We start from the raw sequence: 25,566 nt of genomic DNA on the forward strand, positions 1-25,566 counted from the left end.
TTCTAGCATTTTTAGAATACTGGAGGTGGGTGAGAGAGTCCGTTGAACGGATTTTACTTTTGCTTTTATTTTAACAATTTACGATTAATTTGCTGATTGCATCGAAAGTGGAAACTCCACCCCGATATATTTGTTATACCGGACTTAAACAAGTAGCATTATTCATGCTTTTAAGACTTTTCCAGTAACTTATTAATTGATGTGGTGTGACATTATGTACTGCAATCAACTTACTGACAGACAATTGTCAAACTTCAGCTTCTGTAAAAAGAACACTTTTTTTCTGGATTATGCAAATTTACACCCATATCTTTTAACAAATTCCAACATATACACCTTCAAATCTAATTGGTTTAACATGACTCATCAATTTATAAGTCTTTAAACCCAATTCCCCTGAGAAAACATAACCAAAGCCACTGCAATGTGGAGGGTATATGCTGAAAGGATAGTCACTTTTTGACATTTGAAATTTGGATTTGTCTTGGCGTATGGCATTTAAAAAGAAAGGTCTGTTTGGTTTAGTGTTGATCAAGGGATAGCCTGTGAAAAAGTCACTGGAAATATTTTTGTTAATTTTCAGCAGAAAATTAACTAAATATTTTACACTTATAAATACATCGGCATCTGCTTTCAGCACATAATCAGCATTGGGACAAAATTCTGAAATCCACCTAAATGCCATTATTGTCTTTAAGGTCAGGTTATCATAAGAGTCTATAAAATCTTGACTGATTATATCTCTAAATTGAACATTTTCCTGCTCCAGTGATTGTCTCACATGTCTGTTATTTTCCACATCTTTTCCAAGCAGGAATAGAGTAATGACTTTTTTCCCAAACCATATCTGCATCTGTCCCCATGTTAATCTGATTGCTTGTCGAGAATCTACTTCTTTTGGACTTGAGACAACTAGTATAACTAGAGAGGGAATTTCATCTTTACGTTTCAAATTTGGATTCATAGTAAAATTAAACTTATTTCTATCGATTGGTTTCTGATGGTGGAAGAGTAGCCAGTTGATCTTCTCCCTAGATCTGTCATTCAAAGAAGTTTTGAAAACATAAACCAAAATGAACAGGCAGAGCCAAAATAAGCACTTCCTCTGAAAAAGCAGATTCATTGGCATGGAACGAGTAATTGCGATCAGCATGTTTGTAATAAATTTCAGTCACCTTCCTGTTTTGATTCCTGGTTTTTCTCAAAATCTGCAACAAAAAAGTTGTCTATGTCACTCTTGAAACTTAATTTTTCATGTTCTTATTATTAACAATTCACATTTATAAATTATGTTGCCAAAATCTGCTGTTGTAACCTTTTAGGAAACAGTTTATTGCACCCCTCAGCAGAATAAGTGCAGTAATAAGTGAAGTATCAATCAATTTAATTCATCCAATTATTCTTATGAATAGTTTACTCTGTTAGATTCTTTGTAGAGAATTTACCATATAAAAAATTTAAACAAGTTTCATGTTAATTTAATCTTACTTATACAACCCACAGAGCTTGATTTGATGTTTGTATCTTCATTCCAGGTGCTTACATGAAAACTAATCAGAGCCATTCCCTTTTGTGTTACACCTGGACCAGTGATTGATATTCAATACTCTCTGCAGGCCCACAGCAAGCCCCTGTGCTAAATCAATCACTACAAAAATGGTGAGCAGACTAAATAAATGTGACTCTAAATAGATACAAAAAAAAACCAGAAGCAAAATAAGGAGATAAAAGGTTATACTTTGGGTCTCTTTAAACATTCTTATCCTTGATTCTTTCAGCTCTCATATTGTAGAGCAAAAGGTCAAGTTGTCCCTAACTAGTTTTGCCTACACGTGACATCATCAACCATACTACGTGTTTGACTCTTAACACCATCAGAGCAACTAGAGGAGCACAATAATTTCACTTTGTCAGTGTTGCCCACATCCCAGGGACAAATAAAAATTACATACCCTTGGCTTGAGGTCATCCCAAAATCTGCTGCCTGTACTCTAACTTGCACTATGTCCTGTTCCCTCCTCACCCTGTGCTCACTGACCTATGCTGGGTCCCAGTTAAGCAATATTTCAATTTTACAATTCTCACCTTGCTTTCAAATCCCTCCATGGTCTGGCCCCTCCCTACCCCTGTACTCTCTTTCAGCCTCCCAGGTTTCTGTGCTCCTCTAATTCTGCCTCTTGAGCATTCCTGATTTTAATTGCTCCACCCTTGGCCTTCAGCTGCCTGGGTCCTAAGCTCTGGAATTTTCTCCCAAAACCTCTCCACTGCTCTACCTCACTTTCTTCCTTTAAGACACTCCTCAAAACCTACATCTATTACCAAGTTTTTGATCATTTGCCCAAATATCTCCTTTTGCGCTCGGTGTCATATTTTGTTTTTAATGCCTCTTTGAGGTGTGTTGAAACGTTTTATTATGTTAAAGGCAATGTATAATTTCAAGTTGTTGCTATATAAATGAAGTTTTGATAACTCACCTGAGAAAGTAAGGACAAAACTCTCTTTGGTAATTGTTTTTAGATACTGGATTGTCTTAAGCCTTCAGAAAATCCTGGTTCAGTCTTTGGAAGCAGAAGAATATCCATCAAACTCAGGTAATAAGATTAGGATATAAAGATAGTTTATTAAATAATGCATACATAATACATACACAAATTACCTAAATGCTCAAAATCTGAAATAAAAGCAAAAACACTGGCAGCATTCAGCAGATCAGAACTGTTGTTGCGATGAAAGGTCATCAGCCTGAAATGGGAACTCTGGCCAGAATTTTATCAACAGCTTGCAGTTGTCGACATCATTACCGAACTATGCACCATTTCAGTTCTCTCTGTTTTTCCCATTAACCATATAATTATATTTAAACTTTCAAGTGACAACAATATACACTGAAAACATGTGATTCTGTGGCAGGGGAAAGTTTTCATTGGTGAAGCCTGCCGTTAGCTGACAATGCAACAGTTATGCTTGAGATATGAAAGAGCCTTATGGTCAAACAGGGAGGCTGTGCATCATGAACACAACTTTCCTGCCCAACTACAATGTCATTAACATGAGACTTGAGAGCACAAAGGCAACAAGGAGGGTTTTCAAATTTAAATTTCACTTGAAAATATTTCACATTACAATAGTTTCACTTTATTCATGTGTGCATCATCTTTATTTGATGAGACTAGCTTACTAGAGAGCTAATTTTTTTTTATATTCATTCACCGGATGTGGGCATCACTGGCTGGGCCAGCATTTATTGCCCATCCCTAATTGCCCTTGAGAAGGTGGTGGTGAGCTGACTTCTTGAACTGCTGCAGTCCATGTGGTGCAGGTGCACCCACAGTGCTGTTAGGGAGGGAGTTCCAGGATTTTGCCCCAGTGACAGTGAAGGAACGGCGATCTATTTCCAACTCAATATGGTGAGTGACTTGGAGAGGAACCTCCAGGTGGTGGTGTTCCCGTCTTTCTGCTGTCCTTATCTTTCTAGATGGTAGTGATCATGGGTTTGGAAGGTGCTGTCTAAAGAGCATTGGTGAATTCCTGCAGTGCATCTTGTAGATGGTACACACTGCTGCTACTGTGCGTCGGTAGTGGAGGGAGTGAATGTTTGTGGATGTGGTGCCAATCAAGGGGACTGGTTTGTCCTGGACAGTGTCAAGCTTCTTGAATGTTACTGGAGCTGCACTCATCCAGGCAAGTGGGGAGTATTCCATCACACTCCTGACTTGTGCCTTGTAGATGGTGGACAGGCTTTGGGGGGTCAGGTGATGAGTTACTTGTCACACGATTCCTAGCCTCTGACCTGTTCTTGTAGCCACAGTATTTATATGGCCAGTCCAGTTCAGTTTCTGGTCAATGTCAGTGGGGGATTCAGTGATAGTAATGCCATTGAACATCAAGGGGTAATGGTTAGATTCTCTTTTGTTGGAGATAGTCGTTGCCTAACACTTGTGTGGTGCAAATGTTACTTGCCAATTGTCAGCCAAGCCTTGATATACTCCAGGTCTTGCTGCATTTGGACATGGACTGTTTCAGTATCTGAGGAGTCGAGAATGGTGCTGAACATTGTGCAACCACCAGCGAACATCCCCACTTCTGACCTTTTGATAGAAAGAAGGTCATTGATGAAGCAGCTGAAGATGGTTGGGCCGAGGACACTACCCTGAGGAACTCCTGCAGTGATGTCCTGAAGCTGAGACAACTGACCTCCAACAACCACAAACATCTTCCTTTGTGAGAATTTTCCCCCTGATCCCCATTGACTCTAGTTTTGCTAGGGCTCCTTGATGCCACTCTCAGTTGAATGTGGCCTTGATGTTAAGGGCAGTCATGCTCACCTCACCTCATGAGTTCAGCTCTTTTGTCCATGTTTGAACCAAGGCTTTAATGAGGTCAGGAGCTGAGTGGCCCTGACGGAACCCAAACTGGGCATCAGTGACCAGGTTATTGCTAAGCGAGTGCTGCTTGATAACACTGCTGATGACCCCTTCCATTACGTTACTGATGATCAAGAGTAGACTGATGAGACGGTAATTGGCCGGGTTGGATTTGTCCTGCTTTTTGTGTACAAGACATACCTGAGCAATTTTCCACATAGTCAGGCAGATGCCAGTGTTGTAGCTGTACTGGAACAGCTTGGCTAGGGGTGCAGCTTGGCTAGGGGCGTGGCAGGTTCTGGAGCACAAGTCTTCAGTACTATTGCCGGAATATTATCAGGGCCCATAGTCTTTGCAGTATCCAGTGCCTTCAGCCATTTCTTGATATCCTGTGGATCAAATCGAATTGGCTGAAGACAGCCAACTGTGATGCTGGGGAACTCCGGAGGAGGCCAAGATCGATCATCCATTCAGCACTTCTATCTGAAGATTGTAGCAAATGCTTCAGCCTTACCTTTTTCACTGATGTGTTGGTCTCCTCCACCATTGAAGATGGGGATATTTTTGGAGCTTCCTCCTCCAGTGAGTTGTTTAATTGTCCACCACCATTCACAACTGGATGTGGTAGGGCTGCAAAGCTTAGTTCTGATCCGTTGGTTATGGGATCGCTTAGCTCTGTCTATCACTCGCTGCTTATGTTGTTTGTCACACAAGTAGTCCTGTGTTATAGCTTCACCAGGTTGACACCTCACTTTTAGGTTTGCCTGGTGCTGCTCCTGGCATGGCCTCCTGCACTCTTCTTTGAACCAGGGTTGAGCCCCTGGCTTGATGGTAATGGTAGTGTCGGGGATATGCTAGGCCATGAGGTTACAGGTTGTGTTCGAGTACAATTCGGCTGCTGCCGATGACCCACAGTGCCTCATGGGTGCCCAGTCTTAAGTTGGTAGATCTGTTTGAAATCTATCCCATTTAGCACGAGGGTAGTGCCACACAACACGATGGAGGGTATCCTCAATGTGAAGGTGGGACTTTGTCTCCACAATGGCTGTGCGGCAGTCACTCCTACCGATATTGTCATGGACAGATGTATTTGCGGCAGGCAAGTTGGTGAGGTCAAGTATGTTTTTCCCTCTTGTTGGTTCTCTCACCACCTGCCGCAGACCTAGTCTAGCAGCTACGTCATTTAGGGCTCAACCAGCTCGGTCAGTAGTGGTGCTACCAAGCCACTCTTGCTGATGGACATTGTAATCCCTCATCCAGAGATATTCTTGGTAGAGTTATCCTCCACCTGGTGAAAATTAATGGCACACCTCATGATTGGCACACATTGGTAGTTACAGGGGATTTAGGGACATTTTCTTTACTGTAGTAGAAACAATGTTATCTTTAGTAGCACAGAACTTGAGTATTACTGAAAAATGAGACATACTGTCAAAACTTTTCATCTTGCACTCATCAGGACAAATGCAAGAATACCAAATTTAAAAGGGAGCAGCAATTCATAACGCATGATAATAGGGTGCTGATTGTTTGGCACATGATTGGTTGAGGCATTGCGATGGAGAATGCCCCATGGAACAGGTATCCCCCAAGCCTTTGTTTAAATTCAAAAAATGCAATGTCTCAACCAATCAGACTCATCTTACCTTTTTTGAAGTTAAACAAAAGCTTGGAAGATCGCTCTCCCAAGAATACCTCCTGAGGAGACCACTGTCTGTAGGCATCATAGGAGAAGGTTTGATTCTGAGCTAGACTCAGAGACTTGGGCTAGCTACACACAACCTAGGTTGATAGTTACCCAGGAAAGGTTAGAAAGCTTAAAACCTGGTCTGCCTGCTGGGGAACTCCACTACCAAATCCCAAAATCTGCCCCTACCCACCCCACTGACCAGCCGACTATCCATCCCCCCGCACTCCCAGCCATCCTCCCAACCACCCAATTACCCCCCAACCACCCGACTACACGCCTGACTACAAGGCAACCCCACCGAACCTGACTACCCACCTCACTCACCTTTCCAACTCCCCACCTACCCATGTGACCCATGCACCCACCTCACCCACCAACCCATTCACTCTCACCCATCAATCCACTCACCATTCATTCACTCAACCATTCCCTCATTCATTCATTCACCTATTCATTCATGCATTCACTCACCCAATCACTTACTCGCTCGCTAACAAGAAGACAACCCTTTAGCCTCTGTGGACTCTGGAAGACTGCAGGGACTTGGGAATGACTCAGGATGTAAGCGTCGTGTACACTCCCTGGAAACCGCACGCCTGCAGGATGCATTTCTGGTGGTCGCATACCAGCTGTACATTCAGTGAGTGGAAGCCCTTGCGGTTGATGAAGTCAACTGAGTGTAGCGATGGACACCTAAGAACCACATGAGTGCAGTCAATTGCATCCTGCACCTCTGGGAATCCTGAGTTCAGGGCGATGGAAAAACTGTAGGACCATAAACACGTAGCTGAATATGGAAACTGATGTTGTGAAAGAGGGGTGTGTCCTCTGAACTGATCTTCTTCGCTGGCCTCCCCATTGATTCCTATGCTGAGGAATTTCTTCTGGATCTAAAATTGGACGTTTGGCCTCAAAAACAAATGCAGGTAAGTGGGCTCCTTTTTTGTCTGATCTGTGTTGGATGCAGCAGTTCCAAACCTGTTTGGAAGATTGGGCCAATGTGAAAGTAACACAACTCCTCAAATAGTAAGCAGGCTGTATCTATATGCAGCAAAATCTGGATAACTTTCAGGCTTGGGCTGATAAATGGCAAGTGACATTTGTGCCACACAAGTTCTTGGCAATGACCATTTCCAACAGGAGAGAATCTAACCATTAAAGCAATGGAAGGGGTCATCAGTGCTATCAAGCAGCACTTGTTTAGCAATAACCTGCTCACTGATGCCCAGTTTGGGTTCCGCCAGGGCCACTCAGCTCCTGACCTCATTACAGCCTTGGTTCAAACATGGACAAAAGAGATGAACTCCTGAGGTAAGGTGAGAATGACTGCCCTTGACATCAAGGCAACATTTGACTGAGAGTGGCATCAAGGAGCCCTAGCAATACTGGAATCAATGGGAATCAAGGGGCAAACTCTCCACTGAATGGAGTCATATCTAGCACAAAGGAGGATGGTTGTGGTTGTTGAAGGTCATCTCAGCTCCAGGCCATCACTGCAGGAGTTCCTCATGTAGTGTCCTCAGCCCAAACATCTTCAGCTGCTTCATCAATGACCTTCCTTCCATCATAAGGTCAGAAGTGGGGATGTTTGCTGATGATTGCACAACGTTCAGCAGCATTCTCGACTCCTCAGATACTGAAGCAGTCCATGTCCAAATGCAGCAAGACCTGGAAAATAGGCTGACAAGTGGCAAGTAACATTTGCACCACAGAAGTGTCAGGCAGTGGCCATTTCCAATAAGAGAGAATCCAACCATTGCCCCTCGATGTTCAATGGCATTACCATCACTGAATCCCCGACTATCAACATCCTGGGGGTTATCATTGACCAGAAACTGAACTGGAATATCCATATAAATATTGTGGCTACAAGAGCAGGTCAGAGGCTAGGAATCCTGCCACAAGCACAGACTTTGAGTCCGCCACCACGTTATTGGACTGAACAGCAGTTGGACTGCACACGTTGTACAATCTCCTCACCAATGCTAGCCATGCAGCAGTCACTGCTGGAGGTGTTCACAGCCCCTTGCAACTCAGCACCCCAGTATGGACCAGCGTCCCCCATGTCGCAGGTTGAAAGGGCAGCCATGCAGCGCACTCATCTTTGGCCATCCAAGGGGTGACCAGCACTCTCCGGGAAGCATGAAGGGGTGGTCACACAGGGCCAGGAAAGTTGATAAGTAGAGCCACGCTAATCACATCTCTCTCTCTCTTTCATGCTGCAGGAGGACCACATCAGGATCATAGATCCTGGTGACCTTGCTGTATGCCTGATGACCTACAGAGACCATTGAAGACTGAGGAGAGAGCGACTGAGGCACCTGGCCATGCAAAGGCAGGAGCAGCAACCTCATGAAGAAGGGGCAGCAGGGGCTCCTGCACACGCTGCCCACGAGTGACAGTGAGCTGCGGCTGGTTGGAGCCCAGCGACACCCAGGGTCTATAGACGCTGCCTGCTATTCCTGCAGTTGACTGAGAAGCAGTGCCACCAATGACAGTGCATGTCTAGGGACCTGGTGGCTCACATCTGCCATTTACTGCAGGAGTTGGTGCCAAGGGAACATAGAGGGCATCTACTGCCAGTAGCTGTGAAAGTGACCACAGCGCTCAATTTTTATGCCAGTGGCTCCTTTCAGTGCTCCTCAGGTGACCTCTGTGGGATTTCACAATCTGCCACCCACAAATGTATCCATGAGGTCATGGATGCCATCATCTCCATGGCACACAACTTTGTGCATTTCGCCCAGGACTGGGACAGCCCAGGATATAAGGGCCATTGGATTCGCCCTGATCTCAGGATTCCCACAGGTGCAGGATGCAATTGATTCATGTGGCACTCAGATCTCCGTCGCTACACTCAGTGACCTCATCAACCACAAGGGCTTCCACTCACTGAATGTACAGCTGGTATGCGACGACCAGAAACTCATCCTGCAGGCGTGCGTTTTCCAGGGAGTGTGCACGACGCCTACATCCTGAGTCTTTCCCAGGTCCCTGCAGTCTTCCAAAGTCCACAGAGGCTGAAGGTTGTCTTCTTGGGGACAAAGGCTACCCACAGAGGCTGTGGCTGATGACACTTGTGTGGCAGCCTCAGACTGCAACAGAGCGACGCTATAATGAGGCTCATGCAGCAGCTCGCAACTTGGTGGCGCAGACCATCAGGATACTGAAGATGCGATTGCACTGCCTGGACTGGTCTGGTGGAGCCCTGCAATACAGTCCACAGAGAGTGTCACGCATCGTCTGCTGCACCTTTTATAACCTGGTGTTGCAGCGGGGTGAGGAGCTGGCTGAGGAGGTGATGGAGGAGCTGCACGTCTCCTCCGATGAGGAGGACACCAACCAGTATGAGAGTGAGGGGGTCCTCGGTGGTGACAAAGACGAGGATGAGGCTCTCGCACTGGCTAGACAAGAAAGGCACACTCGAGAGGCCCTCATAGCTACCAGATTTGTGGAGAATGATGATGACATGCAGTGCGGTGTCCCCATAGATCCTCACATCTCAGTATGGAACATTTGGCTCCAGTCTGGCCTATGGCAGCGCCAATACCCTCTGTGAGAATGCTCCTGCCATGGGGATCTGCCATGAAGATGCAATGGAGGCCCTAATAGTTGCTCGATCACAGGAGGATGATGACAACATGCAGTGAGGACACTCCATAGATCTTCACATAGCCTCTGAGAATGTTTGACCCCTGTCTGGCCGAGGGCAGCTCGCTTGCACTTCATGATCAGGGCCATCTCAGAGATGCAACCATGAAACTTTAGACACATCTGATGCTGTGTCCGCCTTCAGCACCTCAGCCCTTCAGGAGCTAGTACACAGCATCACTGGTCACAGATGCTGGTATGATGGGAGTCAGCCCCACCTTAAAGGTGCTAAGAGCACAGAGAGAGTATGAGAGAACTCTGTGGCTCCTGCCCACTACATTCTGGCAGCAATGACCAGCACCGCCGAGGTGCAGTTATCAGTAATGTTTCCAGGGAGCCTGATGCTGGACCATCACTGTGGTTTGAAGGCTGCACAGAGCACAGGGAAGAGGCCCTAGACTGAGACACCTGCCTTTTATCTTGCGCAGAAAGGTTTCACAACTGAATGACAAGAACACTGCTCATCAGAACAAGGAGCCTCAGGCAGGGAGACATTCTTAGGAATTTATTGACAACAGTGAACAGTATATACAAGCAATCATCACCCGTGCCCAGGCTATGCAACTACTTTTACTTAACTTTCCTAACCCTGCTGCTATGTCTTGGTGCTCCCCAGACAACCACAGCAGCGGTAGAGGCAACCTGCTGACTTTGACACCCTGTCTGTGATGACTTTGGCAGGCATCCTCTGGAGGGCAAAGACTTAGAGGGCCCTGGCCTGCTTTCAGGGTCCTGCTGTGTGTCAGTCGCACCCTCCTCAGCCTGTGAAGCTGGAGCTGCGGAGGTCACAGGAAGAGGGGATTCAGGTAGGCCGGTCACTTCCAGATTCACCTGGGTGGATGGCCCTGGAGTGTGCACCTGCTGATCCTCCTCCCTATGGGTGCCCGAGGGCCCCTGGATGACCCCGTGAGTGGAATGGGTGGCTGGAGTGAGATTGAACTGTCCAGCACCCCTCTCGTGTACATACTGTTGTAGGCCAACTATGGCGTCAGCGAAAGAATTAAGCCTGCACTGCAGTGCAGGAGTGACGTTCTGGATCAAGTTCTCCTTGGCGGCCACCATCCTGCCAGTGTTGACCTCGGTCCATTGCAATGCCGGTGCTATTGCCTCAGCCTGAAGACAGACGTACTTCTCCATCATGCCTTGCAATCTGAGTGCTGCGAATGTCCCTTCCTGATGTTCCATAGCTTGCCTTTGCAGCTCCAGCAACTGTGATATGATCGAGTCCAGAGGTTTGCCATCTGACTAGGACTCAGCAACATTCTGGCCTCCAGCAGTCCTCCAATTGCCGGGGACCTGGGGAGTCCCTGCCTCCATTTGCTGCGGATCAGACAGTATGATGTGCTCATCAGATTGTGATCCCAAGGCTACTCTAAAGCTAGGTCCCAGCGAGGTGTGTGTCTCTGCACTGGTGGAGGGTGTGAGTGAGCGCTGTGACGGGAGTTCAGGGAGGGTGCCTTCAGATTCCCCTTCAGAGGTGTCTTTGGGGATTGATTGGAGGCCCTGGGTCATGGACTCTGTCGGCTTTTTGGCAGATGTGCCTGCGAAAGCAAGGGGAAGAAATTAGTGCATGACAGTGGCCTGTGAAAGAGGACACATCATTCATGGCATGGTTGTCTGATGAATGTTGCACTGCTGGATCCTCACTTGGTAGAGCCGCACCAATCTCACCGTCAGCACAGGACTGGTCCCGGTCATCGCCAGCCGGCTGGATGGCTCTGTTTTCGAATTCTGTCAGAAGTTTGATCTCGGGCATCCGCCCACCTGTCTGAGACCTCTCCCTCCTGTTGTGAGCCAGTTTGTCCTGCATGGATAGAGATGGGGAGAGTGTATCAGGACGCCTGCCAGGCCAGATGATAAGTATGCCTGGTGTCTGCACGTGGTGAATGGTCCCACGGATGGGATAAAGACAATGACAGTGTGTGTGAAAGAGTGAATGGTGATGTCCCTTACACTGGCAGTGAACGAAGCCCTGTGGATGTGTGATGGGTTTGTGAGTGTGAGAGTTGGGAGTGATTAAAAGAGTGACTTATCCTGGTGGAGCGGAGGAGGTTATTCATCCTTTTGTGGCACTGGGTGGCTGTCCTCCTCTGAAGGGTGTTCGCGCTGACCACCGCTGTCACCACCTCCCAAGCCAGGTTGGTGACTTTGCTGCCCATCCTGCGGCCAGAGTTGGGGTAGAGCACATCCCAGCAGGCCTCCACAGCATCCAGCAGTCACTCGAGAAACCTGTCATTGAAGCAGGGGGCTGCAGTCTTTTTTCCTTTCCTGGCCGAGTCTCCCAGGCGCGGTGGTGAGCTGGTGGCGATGAGCATTTTGCTGGCGGCTGCCTTTTAAAGATAGCAGCCGGCATGATGCAACAATGGGTGATGGCGAGCAGACGAGTGAGAGCCCACACCTAGTGCAATTCTGGGAAAATTCTGCCCAGAATTTCTGTTGGACCAGCTGGCTCACAGTGTGACAAGCAACTGGGGAGTTGAATAGAAAACCATAGCATCTGCTTTGCGTGGCATCTGTCACTTGATCTTGGAGTGTGGTGTGTCCAACCACAGGTCACCTATTGGTTTACATGGACTGTATACTCACTGTGAACATTAGAGTATAAGATAGATTTTGTAACTTGTGTTACTCTTACAAATCTGTATGTATCTGTAAAGCTATGGTTGTGGTTGGAGGAGTAGTGTAATATAGTTCATCTTTTTCTTCTTTACTAAATGTTTTATTCTTTTGTTAAAAGTACACCAGCAGACTCTGTGATTCTGTTCAGTTGCTGCTCTCCACATTTCTAAACAAAAAGTAAAAGTTAGGATCCACCAAGCCAGAGTCCATCCTGGGATCTGACTTGTCCAGTTGTAACATCAACTGGGATAATCTATTTCAAATGTACTGTTAAAATGTTGACGTTGCCTGATTTTAGTGTTTGCTGTTTTATTTCTTCAGACCCATAATAATTTTATTTTATTGCAATTTGAAGAATTAAAATCATGGAAATATATCCACACCAAGGAGGTCATAGGGCTCACGGTACCTGTGCCATATGTTTACTAAAGAAGTTCTAAACTATTCCCACAGTTCTGTATAGGAGTTATGCTGGAGTTGCTCCTATGATATTACTGATAATCTCGTTGAAATTCGTTACAACTAAATTCAAAAATATGTATTAATGTCTTTTATCAGTAGCTGTTTTCTGTACTAACTTACATATCTAGATTTCCAATCATTAATAAAACTCAAGAAAACAGCCAAGTTTTTAAGAGTAGTACTTAAGTAAAGTTAAATGACAAACCATATTTATGATTCATGGAGATGATGTTTGCGACCTCGCCGACAAGCCCTCACTTAATCTCGATTTGTTTTTTCACGTTAAAAATGACTTTGAAGAACCTGTATTAATTGCTGTGATTTACTTACCGTCTACTACGAGGGTGCGATAATAGATAATGCTGGAGAATATTATTAAATGATAGTTTTGATATATATATATATACTAAACAAATATTTTAGGATGTTTTAAAAATGCAAACCCGCCAAGCTTTACTGACAGAAAAAGCCGGATCCGGAATGTGTGCATGTATCTCCGGCAAGGCTATCGCTAAACATGCATATTAAAACCATAGACCTGGCACAGCCCCCGTCTCAAAATTAGTTTTTTTTTACCAATTCAATCCCATAAAATAAATTTTAAAATTTTATGGTGGAAATCGAAAAAGACAATTTTGAATAATTTCCATTATTGGAATAATGGTGAGTTAACAGACTGCAGCATGCCCCTCTCCCATTATTGACGCAATGATTTAGCTCTTCGAAATCTGCAGTTCATTCCGTAAAACCAATCGGATTTTTTGCTCGCTATTAATAGGCTAAACTGTGTGCATGAAATAAAAGTTCAGACAGTTGTAGTTTGAGCTCTAGTGGGTAGGAATGATGGAGCATTTAACTCTCTCGATCATTTACGGCACTTTAAGCATCTCCTTTCTCACATTACCCCTATACCTGACACCACAAGCGGATCGCCCAGCCTTTCTCACGTTGTGCCGTTGATAGATTTTCACTATATTTTTGCCTATGGCGAGAGATAAGCGTTGTCGGGAGGGCGGAGTCGGCGTTCGGAGCTGATCGAGTGGGTTGCATCCATTAGCAGATTACACACCGTTTGTGTCAGACTTTCAACCCCTTCTCTTTATCTGCAAATGACCTGACGCGAATAAGGCATCAATAAAACACATACCTGCATGTGGCGCTGGGATCAGTTTCGATGTCTACAGTTTCCACGACTGCCCTTGGACACTGACAGGCTGAGAAATCGCAGCTCCGGTGGGCGTAACGCCGCCAGTGGGGAATGGTTTTTTTCAAACAATTGATAATTTCATGGTCACCATTACTGATACCAGATTTATTAATTGAATTTAAAATCTACCAGCTGCTGTGGCGGGATGTTGCACAAAACATCAACAATATAAGGTGTACATCAACTGTGCAAAATGGCCAGAAAAAGCTATTAAACAACACTACCTACCGAAATGAACAACAATGCAGAACTGTGACATCACATTTATTAAATCATCAGTTCATTTTGTTTATTATTTGCAGCCAGTAACCAGATTTCCTTTTGGTGCTGAGGGTAATGAGGATGTTTACATTCATTTACGATTTCACTATCCCTGGCGCAAGAGCAAATATTCCCCAATCTTTAATACACCCTTCTCAATCCAGCAATAAATGTTGCTTTGATTTCAATACTTTAAACTGCAGTGTCAATGGAAGATGACACAGAATCACAGTGCAGAAGAGGCCCTTCGGCCCATCGAGGCTTCACCAATACGTGACATACACCTGACCTACCTACCTAATCCCATTTACCAGCACTGGGCCCATAGCCTTGAAGGTTATGATGTGCCAAGTGCTCATCCAGGTACTTTTTAAAGGATGTGAGGAAATCCGCCTCCACCACCCTCCCAGGCAGTGCATTCCAGACCATCACCACCCTCTGGGTAAAAAAATTTTTCCTCACATCCCTCCTAAACCTCCTGCCCCTCACCTTGAACTTATGCCCCCTTGTACTGACTCTTCAATTAAGGGGAACAGCTGCTCCCTATCCACCCTGCCCATGCCCCTCAATCTTGTACACCTTGATCAGGTCGCCCCTCAGTCTTCTCTGCTCCAACGAAAACAACCCAAGTCTATCCAACCTCTCTTCAACTTAAATGTTTCATCCCAGGCAACATCCTTGTGAATCTCCTCTGCACCCCCTCCAGTGCAATCACATCCTTCCTACAATGTGGCGACTAGAACTGCACACAGTACTCCAGCTGTGGCCTCACCAAGGTTCTATACAACTCCAATATGACCTCCCTACTTTTGTAATCTATGCCTCAATTGAAAAAGGCAAGTATCCCATATGCCTTTTTCACCACCCCACTAACATGCCCCTCTGCCTTCAGAGATCTATGGACACACACGCCAAGGTCCCTTTGTTCCTCAGAACTTCCTAGTATCATGCCATTCATTGAATACTTCCTTGTCAAATTACTCCTTCCAAACTTTTCAAGGTTAAATTCCATCTGCCACTTAGCTGCCCATTTGACCACCCCACCTATATCTTCCTGTAGTCCAAGACACTCAATCTCATTGTTAACCTAACCCGGCCAATCTTTGTGTCATCCGCAAACTTACTAATCCTACCCCCCACATAGTCATCTGTGTCGTTTACAGAAATGACAAATAATAGGGGACCAAGCACAGATCCCTGTGGTAAGCCGCTGGACACTGGCTTTCAGTAACTAAAGCATCCTTCTGTCATCACTCTCTGCCTCCTACAACTGAGCCAATTTTGAATCTACCTTATCAAATTACCCTGTATCCCATGTGCCTTTGCCTTCTTTAAAGGTCTCCCATGTGGGACCTTGTCAAAGGCTTTGCTGAAATCCATATAAACTACATCAACTGCACTACCCTCATCTACACACCTGGTCACCTCCTCCAAAAATTCAATCAAATTTGTTAGGCATGACCTCCCTCTGACAAAGCCATGCTGACTATCCCTGATCAAACCTTGCCTCTCCAAGTGGAGATAGATACTCTCGTTCAGAAATTTCTCCAATAGTTTCCCTACCACTGACGTGAGATTCACTGGCCTGTCGTTCCCTGGCTTATCTCTACAACCCTTCTTAAATAGCGGAATCACATTAGCTGTTCTCCAATCCTCTGGCACCTCCGCTGTGGCCAGAGAGGAATTAAAAATTTGGTTCAGAGCCCATGTGATCTCCTCCCATGCCTCCCTCAGCAGTCTGGAACACAAACCTTCCAGACCTGGAGATTTGTCCACTTTTAAGCCTGCCAACACCTCCAATACCTTGCCACTCCCTATATCAATTTGCTTAAGAACCTTGCAGTCTCTCTCCCCAAGTTAGATACCTCCTCATTCTCTTGGGTGAAGCCGGACGTGAAGTACTCATTCAACACTCTAGCGATGTCCTCTGGCTCCACCCATAGATTGCCCCCTTCGTCCCTTATGGGCCCTACTCTTTCCCTGGTTATCCTCTTCCCATTGATATACTTATAGAATATCTTGGGATTTTCCCTACTTTTACCAGCCAGAGCTTTCTCATATCCCCTCTTTGCTCTCCTAATTGCTTTCTTAAGCTCCACCCTGCACTGTCTGTACTCCACTAATGCCTCTGCTGATTTGCTTCCCTTGTACCTGCTAAAAGTCTCTCTTTTCCTTCTCAACATAACCTGAATATCTCTGTTCATCCATGGTTCTCTGGGCTTGTTACTCCTTCCTATCACCCCAGAGGGAACATGTTGAGCTTGTACCCTCCCCATTTCCTTTTTGAACAACCCCCACTGTTTCTCTGTAGATTTCCCCACAAGTAACTGTTCCCAGTCTACTTTGGCCAGATCCTGCCTTATTTTATTAAAATCCACTCTCCCCCAATCCAAAACATTTTTTTGCAACTTGTCGATTTCTTTGTCCACAACAAATTTAAACAGTACCATGTTGTGGTCGCTATCGCTAAAATGCTCCCCCACCACGACCTCAGCCACCTGTTCGGCTTCATTCCCCAGAATTAGATCCAGCAATGCACCATCCCTTGTTGGACCCGCTACATATTGACCTAAAAAGTTCTCCTGGACAAATTTCAAGAAATCCATTCCATCCAAGCCCTTAACACTATGTCTAACCCAATTAATGTTGGGAAAGTTGAAATCACCTAATATAATTACCCTATTTTTATTGTTTTTACACACTTCCACAAATTGTGCACATATTTGCTCCTCAATTTCCCACTAACTATATGGGAGTCTATAATAAACACCTAATAATGTGGTTGCCCCTTTTTTATTCCTAAGCTCCACCCACAAAGCTTCATTCGATGCCCCCTCCAAGATATCGTCTCTCCTTACTGCAGTAACTGACTCCTTAACTAATAATGCAACCCCTCCTCCTATTTTACCCCCTCTCCTGTCTCGCCTGAAGATTCTATATCCCAGAATGTTGAGCTGCCAATCCTGCTCTTCCCTCAACCACATCTCAGTGATGGCTACTATATCACAATTCCACATGTCAATCCTCACCCTTAATTCATTCGGTTTACCTGTAATACTCCTGGCATTAAAGTAGAGGCCATCCAGCCTTGCCTTACTCTCTTGAAGCTTATTGCAGCTGACTTGATTGTTTTACTGTATTATGATGTGATGTGTCCCTATTTTGCTAGCATTCTGTGTCCCCTCCCCCTGCCGTATTAGTTTAAACTCCTCCCAACAGCACCAGCAAACCCACCCGCAAGGATGTTAGTCCCACTCTGGTTCTGATGTAGACCATCCCACCTTCCCCAGAAACGGTCCCAGTGATCCAGGAATCTAAAACCCTCCCTCCTGCACCAATTTTTAAGCCATGTATTCCTCTGCACTATTCTCCTAGTTCTGAGCTCACTAGCACATGGCACAGGGAATAATCCAGAGATTACAACCCAGAGATCTTGCTTTTTAGTCTACTGCCTAACTCCCTAAATTCTTGATGCAAGACCTCATCCCTCTTTCTACCTATGTCATTGGTACCCAACATGTACCACGATCTCTGCCTTATCACCCTCCCCCTTCAGGATGCCCTGCAGCCGTTCAGTGACATCCCAGACCCTGGCACCAGGGAGGCAACATACCATCCTGGAGTCATATTGATGGCCACAGTAGCGCCTATCTGTGCCCTTGACTATAGAATCCCCTATTACTATTGTTCTTCCTCCCTTCCTCCCCTTCTGTACAGACAGGCTGCTTGTGGTGCCAGAAGCTTGGCTCTGTCCGCACCCTCTGGAGGAACCAGCACCCTCATCAGCCTCCAAAACGGAATACCAAGTTGGACCCCAGGAGACTCCTGAACTACCTGCCTGTTTCTCTTGGACTGCCTGGTGGTCACCCATTTCCTTCCTTCCTCAAGTCCCTTCATCTGCGGTGTGACCACCTCTCTAAACGTGCTATCCACTATGCTCTCAGAATCACAGATGCTCCACAGTGTCCCCAGCTGCCATTCCAGCTCTGAAACCCGAGCTTCCAGGAGCTGCAGCTGGACACACTGCACACATGTTGGTCCGGGGCACTGGAAATGTCCCCAGCTTCCCACATGGAGCACAAGGAGCACACCACGGCTTTGAGCACTCCTGCCATGATGTAGCCCCTTTAAATTAAACCTTTTAAGTCAATTACTCTAGGGCCCTTCTTTCCTGATCCTCATTACTGTAGAGTATACAAACTGTAAACCACAAAAAGACCTTAAACTATAAGCGATTAAAGTAGTAAATACCTTACCCACTACTTACCAGTGATTCCTTTCCCTTGTAGCCTCTACTGCTGCAACACGCACTGAAGATTTAAGAAGTTGGATAGCAAGGAAAAAATGCAAAGAGCATCTCCTCCCCTATGCACCAAATTCCCGCTTTGCACCAAATTCCGAATACCCACTCTGGCTGTGCCCCACACTGAGTCAGCTACCTTACCAATCTTTTAACTAGACTACTGAACTTACAAAAATTAAAGAGAAATTAAAGAGAAAGACTTACCAGTTCAATTCCCACTTTGCACCAAATTCTGAATACCCACTCTGGCTGTGCCCCACTCTGGATGTGCTGGCTCTCCTGTTCCTGTGCAAGCACACTGTAGCATGCTTCTAGATAGTCCCTTTCTTAAATAGAGCTGAGTTGACTCACCACTCGTTAAGTTCAAATAGTAATTAACACCTATTCAGGGGCTAATCAGGCTTCAGGTGATTGACAGTTAACTGTCGCACAGTCAGCTGAGTTAGCTACCTTACCAACCTTTTAACTAGACTACTGAACTTACAAAAATTAAAGAGAAATTAAAGAGAAAGACTTATCAGTTCAATTCCTGCTTTGCACCAAATTCCGATTTACCCACCCTGGCTGTGCCCCACTCAGGATGTGCTCACTCTCCTGTTCCTGTGCAAGCACACGAGAAAAGTGACAAATAGCCTCTGGTGAAAATGATCATAACCCATTCCTGACATCTTTTTCTGCAGAGTCAGCTAGTCACTCCGGCCATTGAAATGAATGGGATTCGGTGAGCCTAGAAGCAGAAATGTCAACCTTAATTGACGAGTTTCTAAGAATGCACTGAGACTTCACATCTCTAAGACAGCCTAGATCCAGCTCCATTAACATCGCTCAACTTCGCCCCTGTTTCAGCTCATCTGCCGCTGAACCCTCATCCATGCGTTTATTACCTATAGACCCCACTATTCGCATGCATTCTTGACTGGTCTCCCACATTCTCCCCTCCAAAACTCTGCTGCCTCTGTCTTCACTCATAGCAAGTCAGAAACCCTTACCACCCTTGTGCTCACTGACCAACATTGACTCCCAGTCATGCAACATTTTAATTTGAAAATTCCCATTCTTGTTTTCAAATCCCTCCATGGCCTCATCCCGCCCTATCATTGTAATCTCCTTCAACCCCACAACCCTCCGAGATGTCTGCACTCCTCTAATCCTGGCCTCTGATACATTCCCAACGTCATATCTCCATAAATGGTGGCTGTGCATTTGGTTGCTGAGACCCCTACACTTCTCTGCCTCTCTAGCTTGCTTTTCTCTTTTAAGATACTTCTTAAAACCTATCTCTTTGTCCAAGCTTTTGGTCATCTGACCTAATATCTCCTTACGTGGCTCCGTGCTTTGTTTGATAATGCTCCTGTGATGTGCCTTGGGATGTTTCATTACGGTTAAAGACCCTATACAAATATAATTTGCTGTTGTTGCACACAGTTTTTGAAGGGTAAACTTGTAGTCAAGCACATGGATTTTCGTCAATTATCCTTGTTACTGTCAAAATAGCTATTAGCTGCTTTTAGTCAGAGCTGCACAGAGATGAACTATTTGCATACATTTTCGTAGATCATCTGATCAGCATGACTACAGGTCTAAATTTGAACTGATCCATAAAACAAACCAGTTGTGGAAATGAAAATGAGCAAATTAAGCTTAAAGGGATGGGAACAATTAAAGAAAATGTCTTCTCAACATATCAGTAGTTTCTGCCAAGGTTGGAGGAATAGAAAACTAACAGAACAGCAAAGGGAAAGGAAATGCAAAGTGCAGGCAGGAATCTGGGGCAATGTGATGGAGCAGCCAGGCGTCAACTTCCTGTTTGATGGCTCATGAAGTCAAGGAGCTGCTGTGTGAGGTATTGGCCCCGGAACTACTCCAAATGTACCACCTCCCTAATTCAGGACTGTAATATGTCTACAAGGAAATACAACACATTTTCATGCCACAGCTGATCATTACTATAAGCCAGTCTGATGCTAAGTATTAGCTGCAAGTATCCTTGCAGCTGATGGCACAAAATGTGCCTACCTCTTTGTGGACCCAGACCCTGAAAAGATCATTTCAACTGTTCATGAGCAAATAGTTGTGCTGGAGGATTCAGAAATGGTTGGTTCCACCTTAACAGATATGGACAATCAAACAATGCTGACTCCTGATCACCCAGGGTTACCCATGCCACTGATAGCACGAGATATTGACATTGGGATGCTTCCAAGGAAGAATCTAACATTACAGCTAGATATTCACATACCTCAGTGGTGCTACTGGAGAATGCTGTCACAAATCTTTATCAGCATTTCTTTTCCACCCCTTGATTATTTGAGGGTTGCTAATGCCATGATTTTTATTATGAGGTAGGGCGAGGAGATAGGCCCCAAGTCTACCTCAGCCGGAATGAGGATCAAACTCCACAATGTTGCCATTATGCTGAACCACATACTAGCAGTCTAGCCAAGTAAGCTAACTGCCCCCCCACCCACCCACACCCACCTGCCCACCCCCACCCCGCCCCACACACACACACACACACACACACATACATACATTTATCAGCACTAAGGGCCAGATTTTTATGATAGACCCAGAAATCACGAGTCAGGCCATTTCCCAACATCACGTTTCCAAGTTCTGAATGAACTTGCACACACATGTTGATTTCTACCGGAAGAGTTAGGAGTGGGCTTGATTCAGGGCTGCTGCCTCCTGAAGCAGGCCTGAGGTGGGAATGGAGGAGGGCAGATGCAGAGTTTGACAGGTTAGAAGGCCCACCCCCATTCTTGGGAACATCATCTCACTTCTGTGGAAGATCATTAGGCTGCCTAGCCCTCACCCTTACCACCCCTCATCCTCCCAACCACTCCCATATCCCCCAAATACCCCATGTGCAATTCATGCCCCCCCCCCCATGCATCCTCCATACCCACTCACCCAGTATCCATACTGGACAGAACTCATGAGCAGTATAATTACACTGGGAAGACTTTGAGATGCTGATGAAACTGTCAAAATAAAGATGCAGCTATTCAAAACCTTTTGCAAGAAACTTTAATCCTTTCAGGAGCTCATAAAACTGTTAATGAAATACACAGCCATTAAAAATCCCTTTAAAAAAATTCCTTTTAGGTGCTCAGAAATCTGTCAAAATAAACAAATAGCTCGTGAAGAACCACTTCAAAATCATATTAACTACTTATAAAGCAGTCAATCAAACTAAGCTCATAATCCCTTTCACAGCTCTGTAAACAACCCCTTCTGAGCTGAAAGCAAAATACTGCAGATGCTGGAAATCTGAAACAAAAACAAAAATAGTTGGAAAAACTCAGCAGGTCTGACAACATCTGCAGAGAGGAATTCAGTTAACATTTCGAGTCTGTATGACTTCATCAGAACTAAGGAAAAATAGAAATAAGGTGAATATAAGATGGTAGAGGGGGGTGAGGAGTGGGGAAGTAAAGGGGCGGGTGTTGCACCTTCTTCGGTTGCAGGGGAAGGTGCTGTGGGAGGGGGTTGAGGTGTAGAGGGTGATGGAAGAGTGGACCAGGGTGTCCCAGAGGAAACGATCCTTGCGGAAAGCCACCGGGGGTGTGAAGAAAAGATGTGTTTGGTGGTGGCATCATGCTGGAGTTGGTGGAAATGGTGGAGGATGATCCTTTGAACACGGAGACTTGTCGGATGATAAGTGAGGACAAGGAGTACCCTATCATGGTTCTGGGAGGGAGAGGAAGGTGTGAGGGCAGATGCGCGGGAGATGGACCGGACACAGTTGAGGGCCCTGTCAATTACTGTGGGTGGAAAACTCAGATAAGGAAGAAGGAAGGCATGTCAGAGGAACTGTTTTGGAAAGTGGCATCATCAGAACAGATGCAACAGAGGCGAAGGAACTGAGAGAATGGGATGGAGTCCTGACAGGAAGCGGGGTGTGAGGAGCTGTAGTCGAGGTAGCTGTGGGAGTTGGTAGGCTTGTAATGAATATTGATGGACAGAGTATCACCAGAAATTGAGACAGAGAAGTCAAGGAAGGGAAGGGAAGTGTCAGAGATGGACCATGTGAAAATGATGGAGGGGTGGAAATTGGAAACAAAATTAATAAATTTTTCCAGAGCCAGACAAGAGCATGAAGCGACACTAAAGCAGTCATTGATGTACCGTAAAAAGAGTTGTGGGAGGGGGCCTGAGTAGGACTGGAACAAGGAATGTTCCACATACCCCATAAAGAGACAGGCATAACTGGGGGCCATACGGGTACCCATATCCTTTTATTTGGAGGAAGTGAGATGAGTTTAAGGAGAAATTGTTCAGTGAGAGAACAAGTTCAGCCAGACAGAGGAGAGTAGTGGTGGATGGGGATTGTCCGGGCCTCTGTTCGAGGAAGCAGTGGAAAGCCCTCAGGTCATCCCGGTGGGGGATGGAGGTGTAGAGGGATTGGACATCTATGGTGAAGAGGAGGCGGTTGGGGCCAGGGAACTGGAAATTATCGATATGATGTAGGGCGTGAGAGGAATCGCCCATGTAGGTGGGAAGACACTGGACAAGGGGAGAGAGAATGGAATCAAGATAGCAAGAAATGAGTTCCGTGGGGCAGGAACAGTCTGCCGGAACAGTCCTGTTTGTGGATTTTAGGTAGGAGGTAGCAGCAGGTTGTCCGAGGTTGGGAGACTATCAGGTTGGAAGCTGTGGAGGGAAGATTTCCAGAGGAGATGAGGTCAGTGACAGTCCTGGAAACAATGGCTTGATATTCAGTGGTGGGGTCATGGACCAGGGGGAGGTAGGAGGAAGTGTCTGCGATTTGACGCTCAGCCTCTGCAAAGTAGAGGTCAGTGTGCCAGACAACAATAGCACCACTCTTGTCAACAGGTTTGATGACAAAGTCAGGGTTGAACCTGAGAAAAAAGAGTGGGGCAAGTTCAGAAAGAGACAGGTTAGAGTGGGTGAAAGGAGCAGAGAAATTGAGATATCTGATGTCACGCCGACAGTTCTCAATGAAAAGATCAAGAGCAGGTAAGAATCCAGAGGGACGGGTCCAAGTGGAGGGAGAACATTGGAGTCAGGTAAAAGGATCAGTTGAATGGGGAGAGGACTTCTGCCCAAGATGTGAGCACAGAGACGAAGGCGGCGGAACAAGAGTTCAGCATCGCGCCGAGCCCGGAATTCATTGAGGTGAGGGCATAAGGGTATGAAACTGAGTCCTTTGCTGAGCACTGAACGTTCAGCATCTGAGAGGGGTATGATGAATACATGGCCGGGGCTGGGGTTCGAAGACTGGATGAGGTCAGGGGCAGGGGTAGAGGGTCCTGGATGGCTGGTCTGAGCTGAGTCCATTAGTAGGGTTTGGAGCTCATCCAAACAATCATTATGTGATTCCAATGCATAACTGTATAAAGAAACACTCCAGAGCTCAATACATGAAGTTTTTGAAGTTCCCTGAGCAATGCCAATCTGTACGTTTATTTGAAGGCTTGCCAGATGGACTTTTAATCAAAGAAATTAGGCATCTGTTCAGCTATTTATAAGGCTCAACAAATGTCTAGACTTTAATGTAAAAATCAAAGCTTAGGGTCCAGATGACACATTAATTTCTGATTCTCAATACTGTTGAATGCAGAAGAGCACTTCATCCACTGGAGAAAGCATTCTAATGCATCTGAACACTTACACAATGCTGCTCAATTTAATAGTCACTTACCTTTTAAGGACACAGTCCAATTATCAATCACTACACTAAAAACATATTTAACTTGTTATGCAGAATCCATTTATAACATTTGAAGTTGGCTAGGTCTTTTCATTTTTAAAAGTTCACAGCTCCACACTAGGCATTCCTAAGGGTTCAAGAGTTAATTGATCCGATGTATTTTAGACAGCTTTCAGGAACCCATCCACCTCACTGAAGATGCAAAAGAAATGTGAAATGCAAAGAAATTTAAAATTGAGGCAGATTCAAAAAAAGGCTGAATCGCATGTCACTTTAAGCACATGTTGGATCACCATCCATCAGGTTATCTGCACTGGTCAAAATGGTGGCAGCCAGTAACCATTTCCCAGCAATTTGCTGGGAAATTTGAATTTACAGGCCTTCCACTTCCATTTTCAGCTATCCTGCAATCGATGGCAAAATCTGGCCCTAAATCATGTTCGCTGATGATTGCACAATGTTCAGCACCATTCATGACTCCTCAGATGCTGAAGCAGTCCATGTCTAAATGCAGCAAGATCTGGACAATATCCAGGCTTGGGCTGACAAGTGGCAAGAAACATCCGCGCCACACAAGTACCAGGCAATGACCATCTCCAACAAGAGAGAATCTAACCATCGCCCCTTGACGTTCAATGTCATTACCATCACTGAATCCCTCACAATCAACATCCTGGGGGTTACCACTAACCAGTAACTGAACTAGACTAGCAATATAAATACTGCGGCTACAAGAGCAGGTCAGAGGCTAGGAATTCTGCAATGAGTAACTCACCTCCCGATTTCCCAAAGTTTGTCCACCATCTACAAGGTAGAAGTCAGGAGTGTGATGGAATACTTCCCATTTGCCTGGATGAGTGCAGCTCCCACAACACTCAATAAGCTTGCCACCGTCCAAGACAAAGCAGCCCACTTGATTGGCACCACAAACATTCACTCCCTCCACCACTGATGCACAGTAGCAGCAGTGTATACCATCTACAAGATGCACGGCAGGAATTCACCAAGACTCCTTAGACAGCACCTTCCAAACCCATGACCGCTACCACCTAGAAGGACAAGGGTAGCAGATAGATGGGAACACCACCACCTGGAAGTTCCCCTCCAAGTCACTCACCATCCTGACTTGGAAATATATTGCCGTTCCTTCACTGTCGCTGGGTCAAAATCCTGGAACTCCCTTCCTAACAGTACTTTGGGTGTACCTACAGCATAGGGACTGCAGCAGTTCAAAAAGGCAGTTCACCATCACCTTCTCAAGGGGAACTAGGGATGGGCAATAAATTCTGGCTCAGCCAGTGAAGCTCACATTCTGTGAATGAATTAAAA

At 45.6% G+C, this 25,566-nt stretch overlaps 1 protein-coding gene across 1 annotated transcript; it reads right to left on the reverse strand.

Moving 5' to 3' along the window:
- Window positions 1–313: 313 nt before the first annotated feature.
- On the reverse strand, window positions 314–1,153 carry LOC121287456 (UDP-GalNAc:beta-1,3-N-acetylgalactosaminyltransferase 1-like). Its single transcript, XM_041205355.1, has one exon. The coding sequence runs from the start codon at window positions 1,151–1,153 to the stop codon at window positions 314–316; it is 840 nt and encodes a 279-aa protein (XP_041061289.1).
- Window positions 1,154–25,566: the final 24,413 nt, after the last annotated feature.

Source organism: Carcharodon carcharias, chromosome 2, assembly GCF_017639515.1.
Source record: "Carcharodon carcharias isolate sCarCar2 chromosome 2, sCarCar2.pri, whole genome shotgun sequence".
NCBI lineage: Eukaryota > Metazoa > Chordata > Chondrichthyes > Lamniformes > Lamnidae > Carcharodon > Carcharodon carcharias.

Excerpts from the sequence above, each read along its gene's own strand:
- LOC121287456 (XM_041205355.1), bottom strand. The coding sequence starts at position 1,153 with ATGCTGATCGCAATTACTCGTTCCATGCCAATGAATCTGCTTTTTCAG.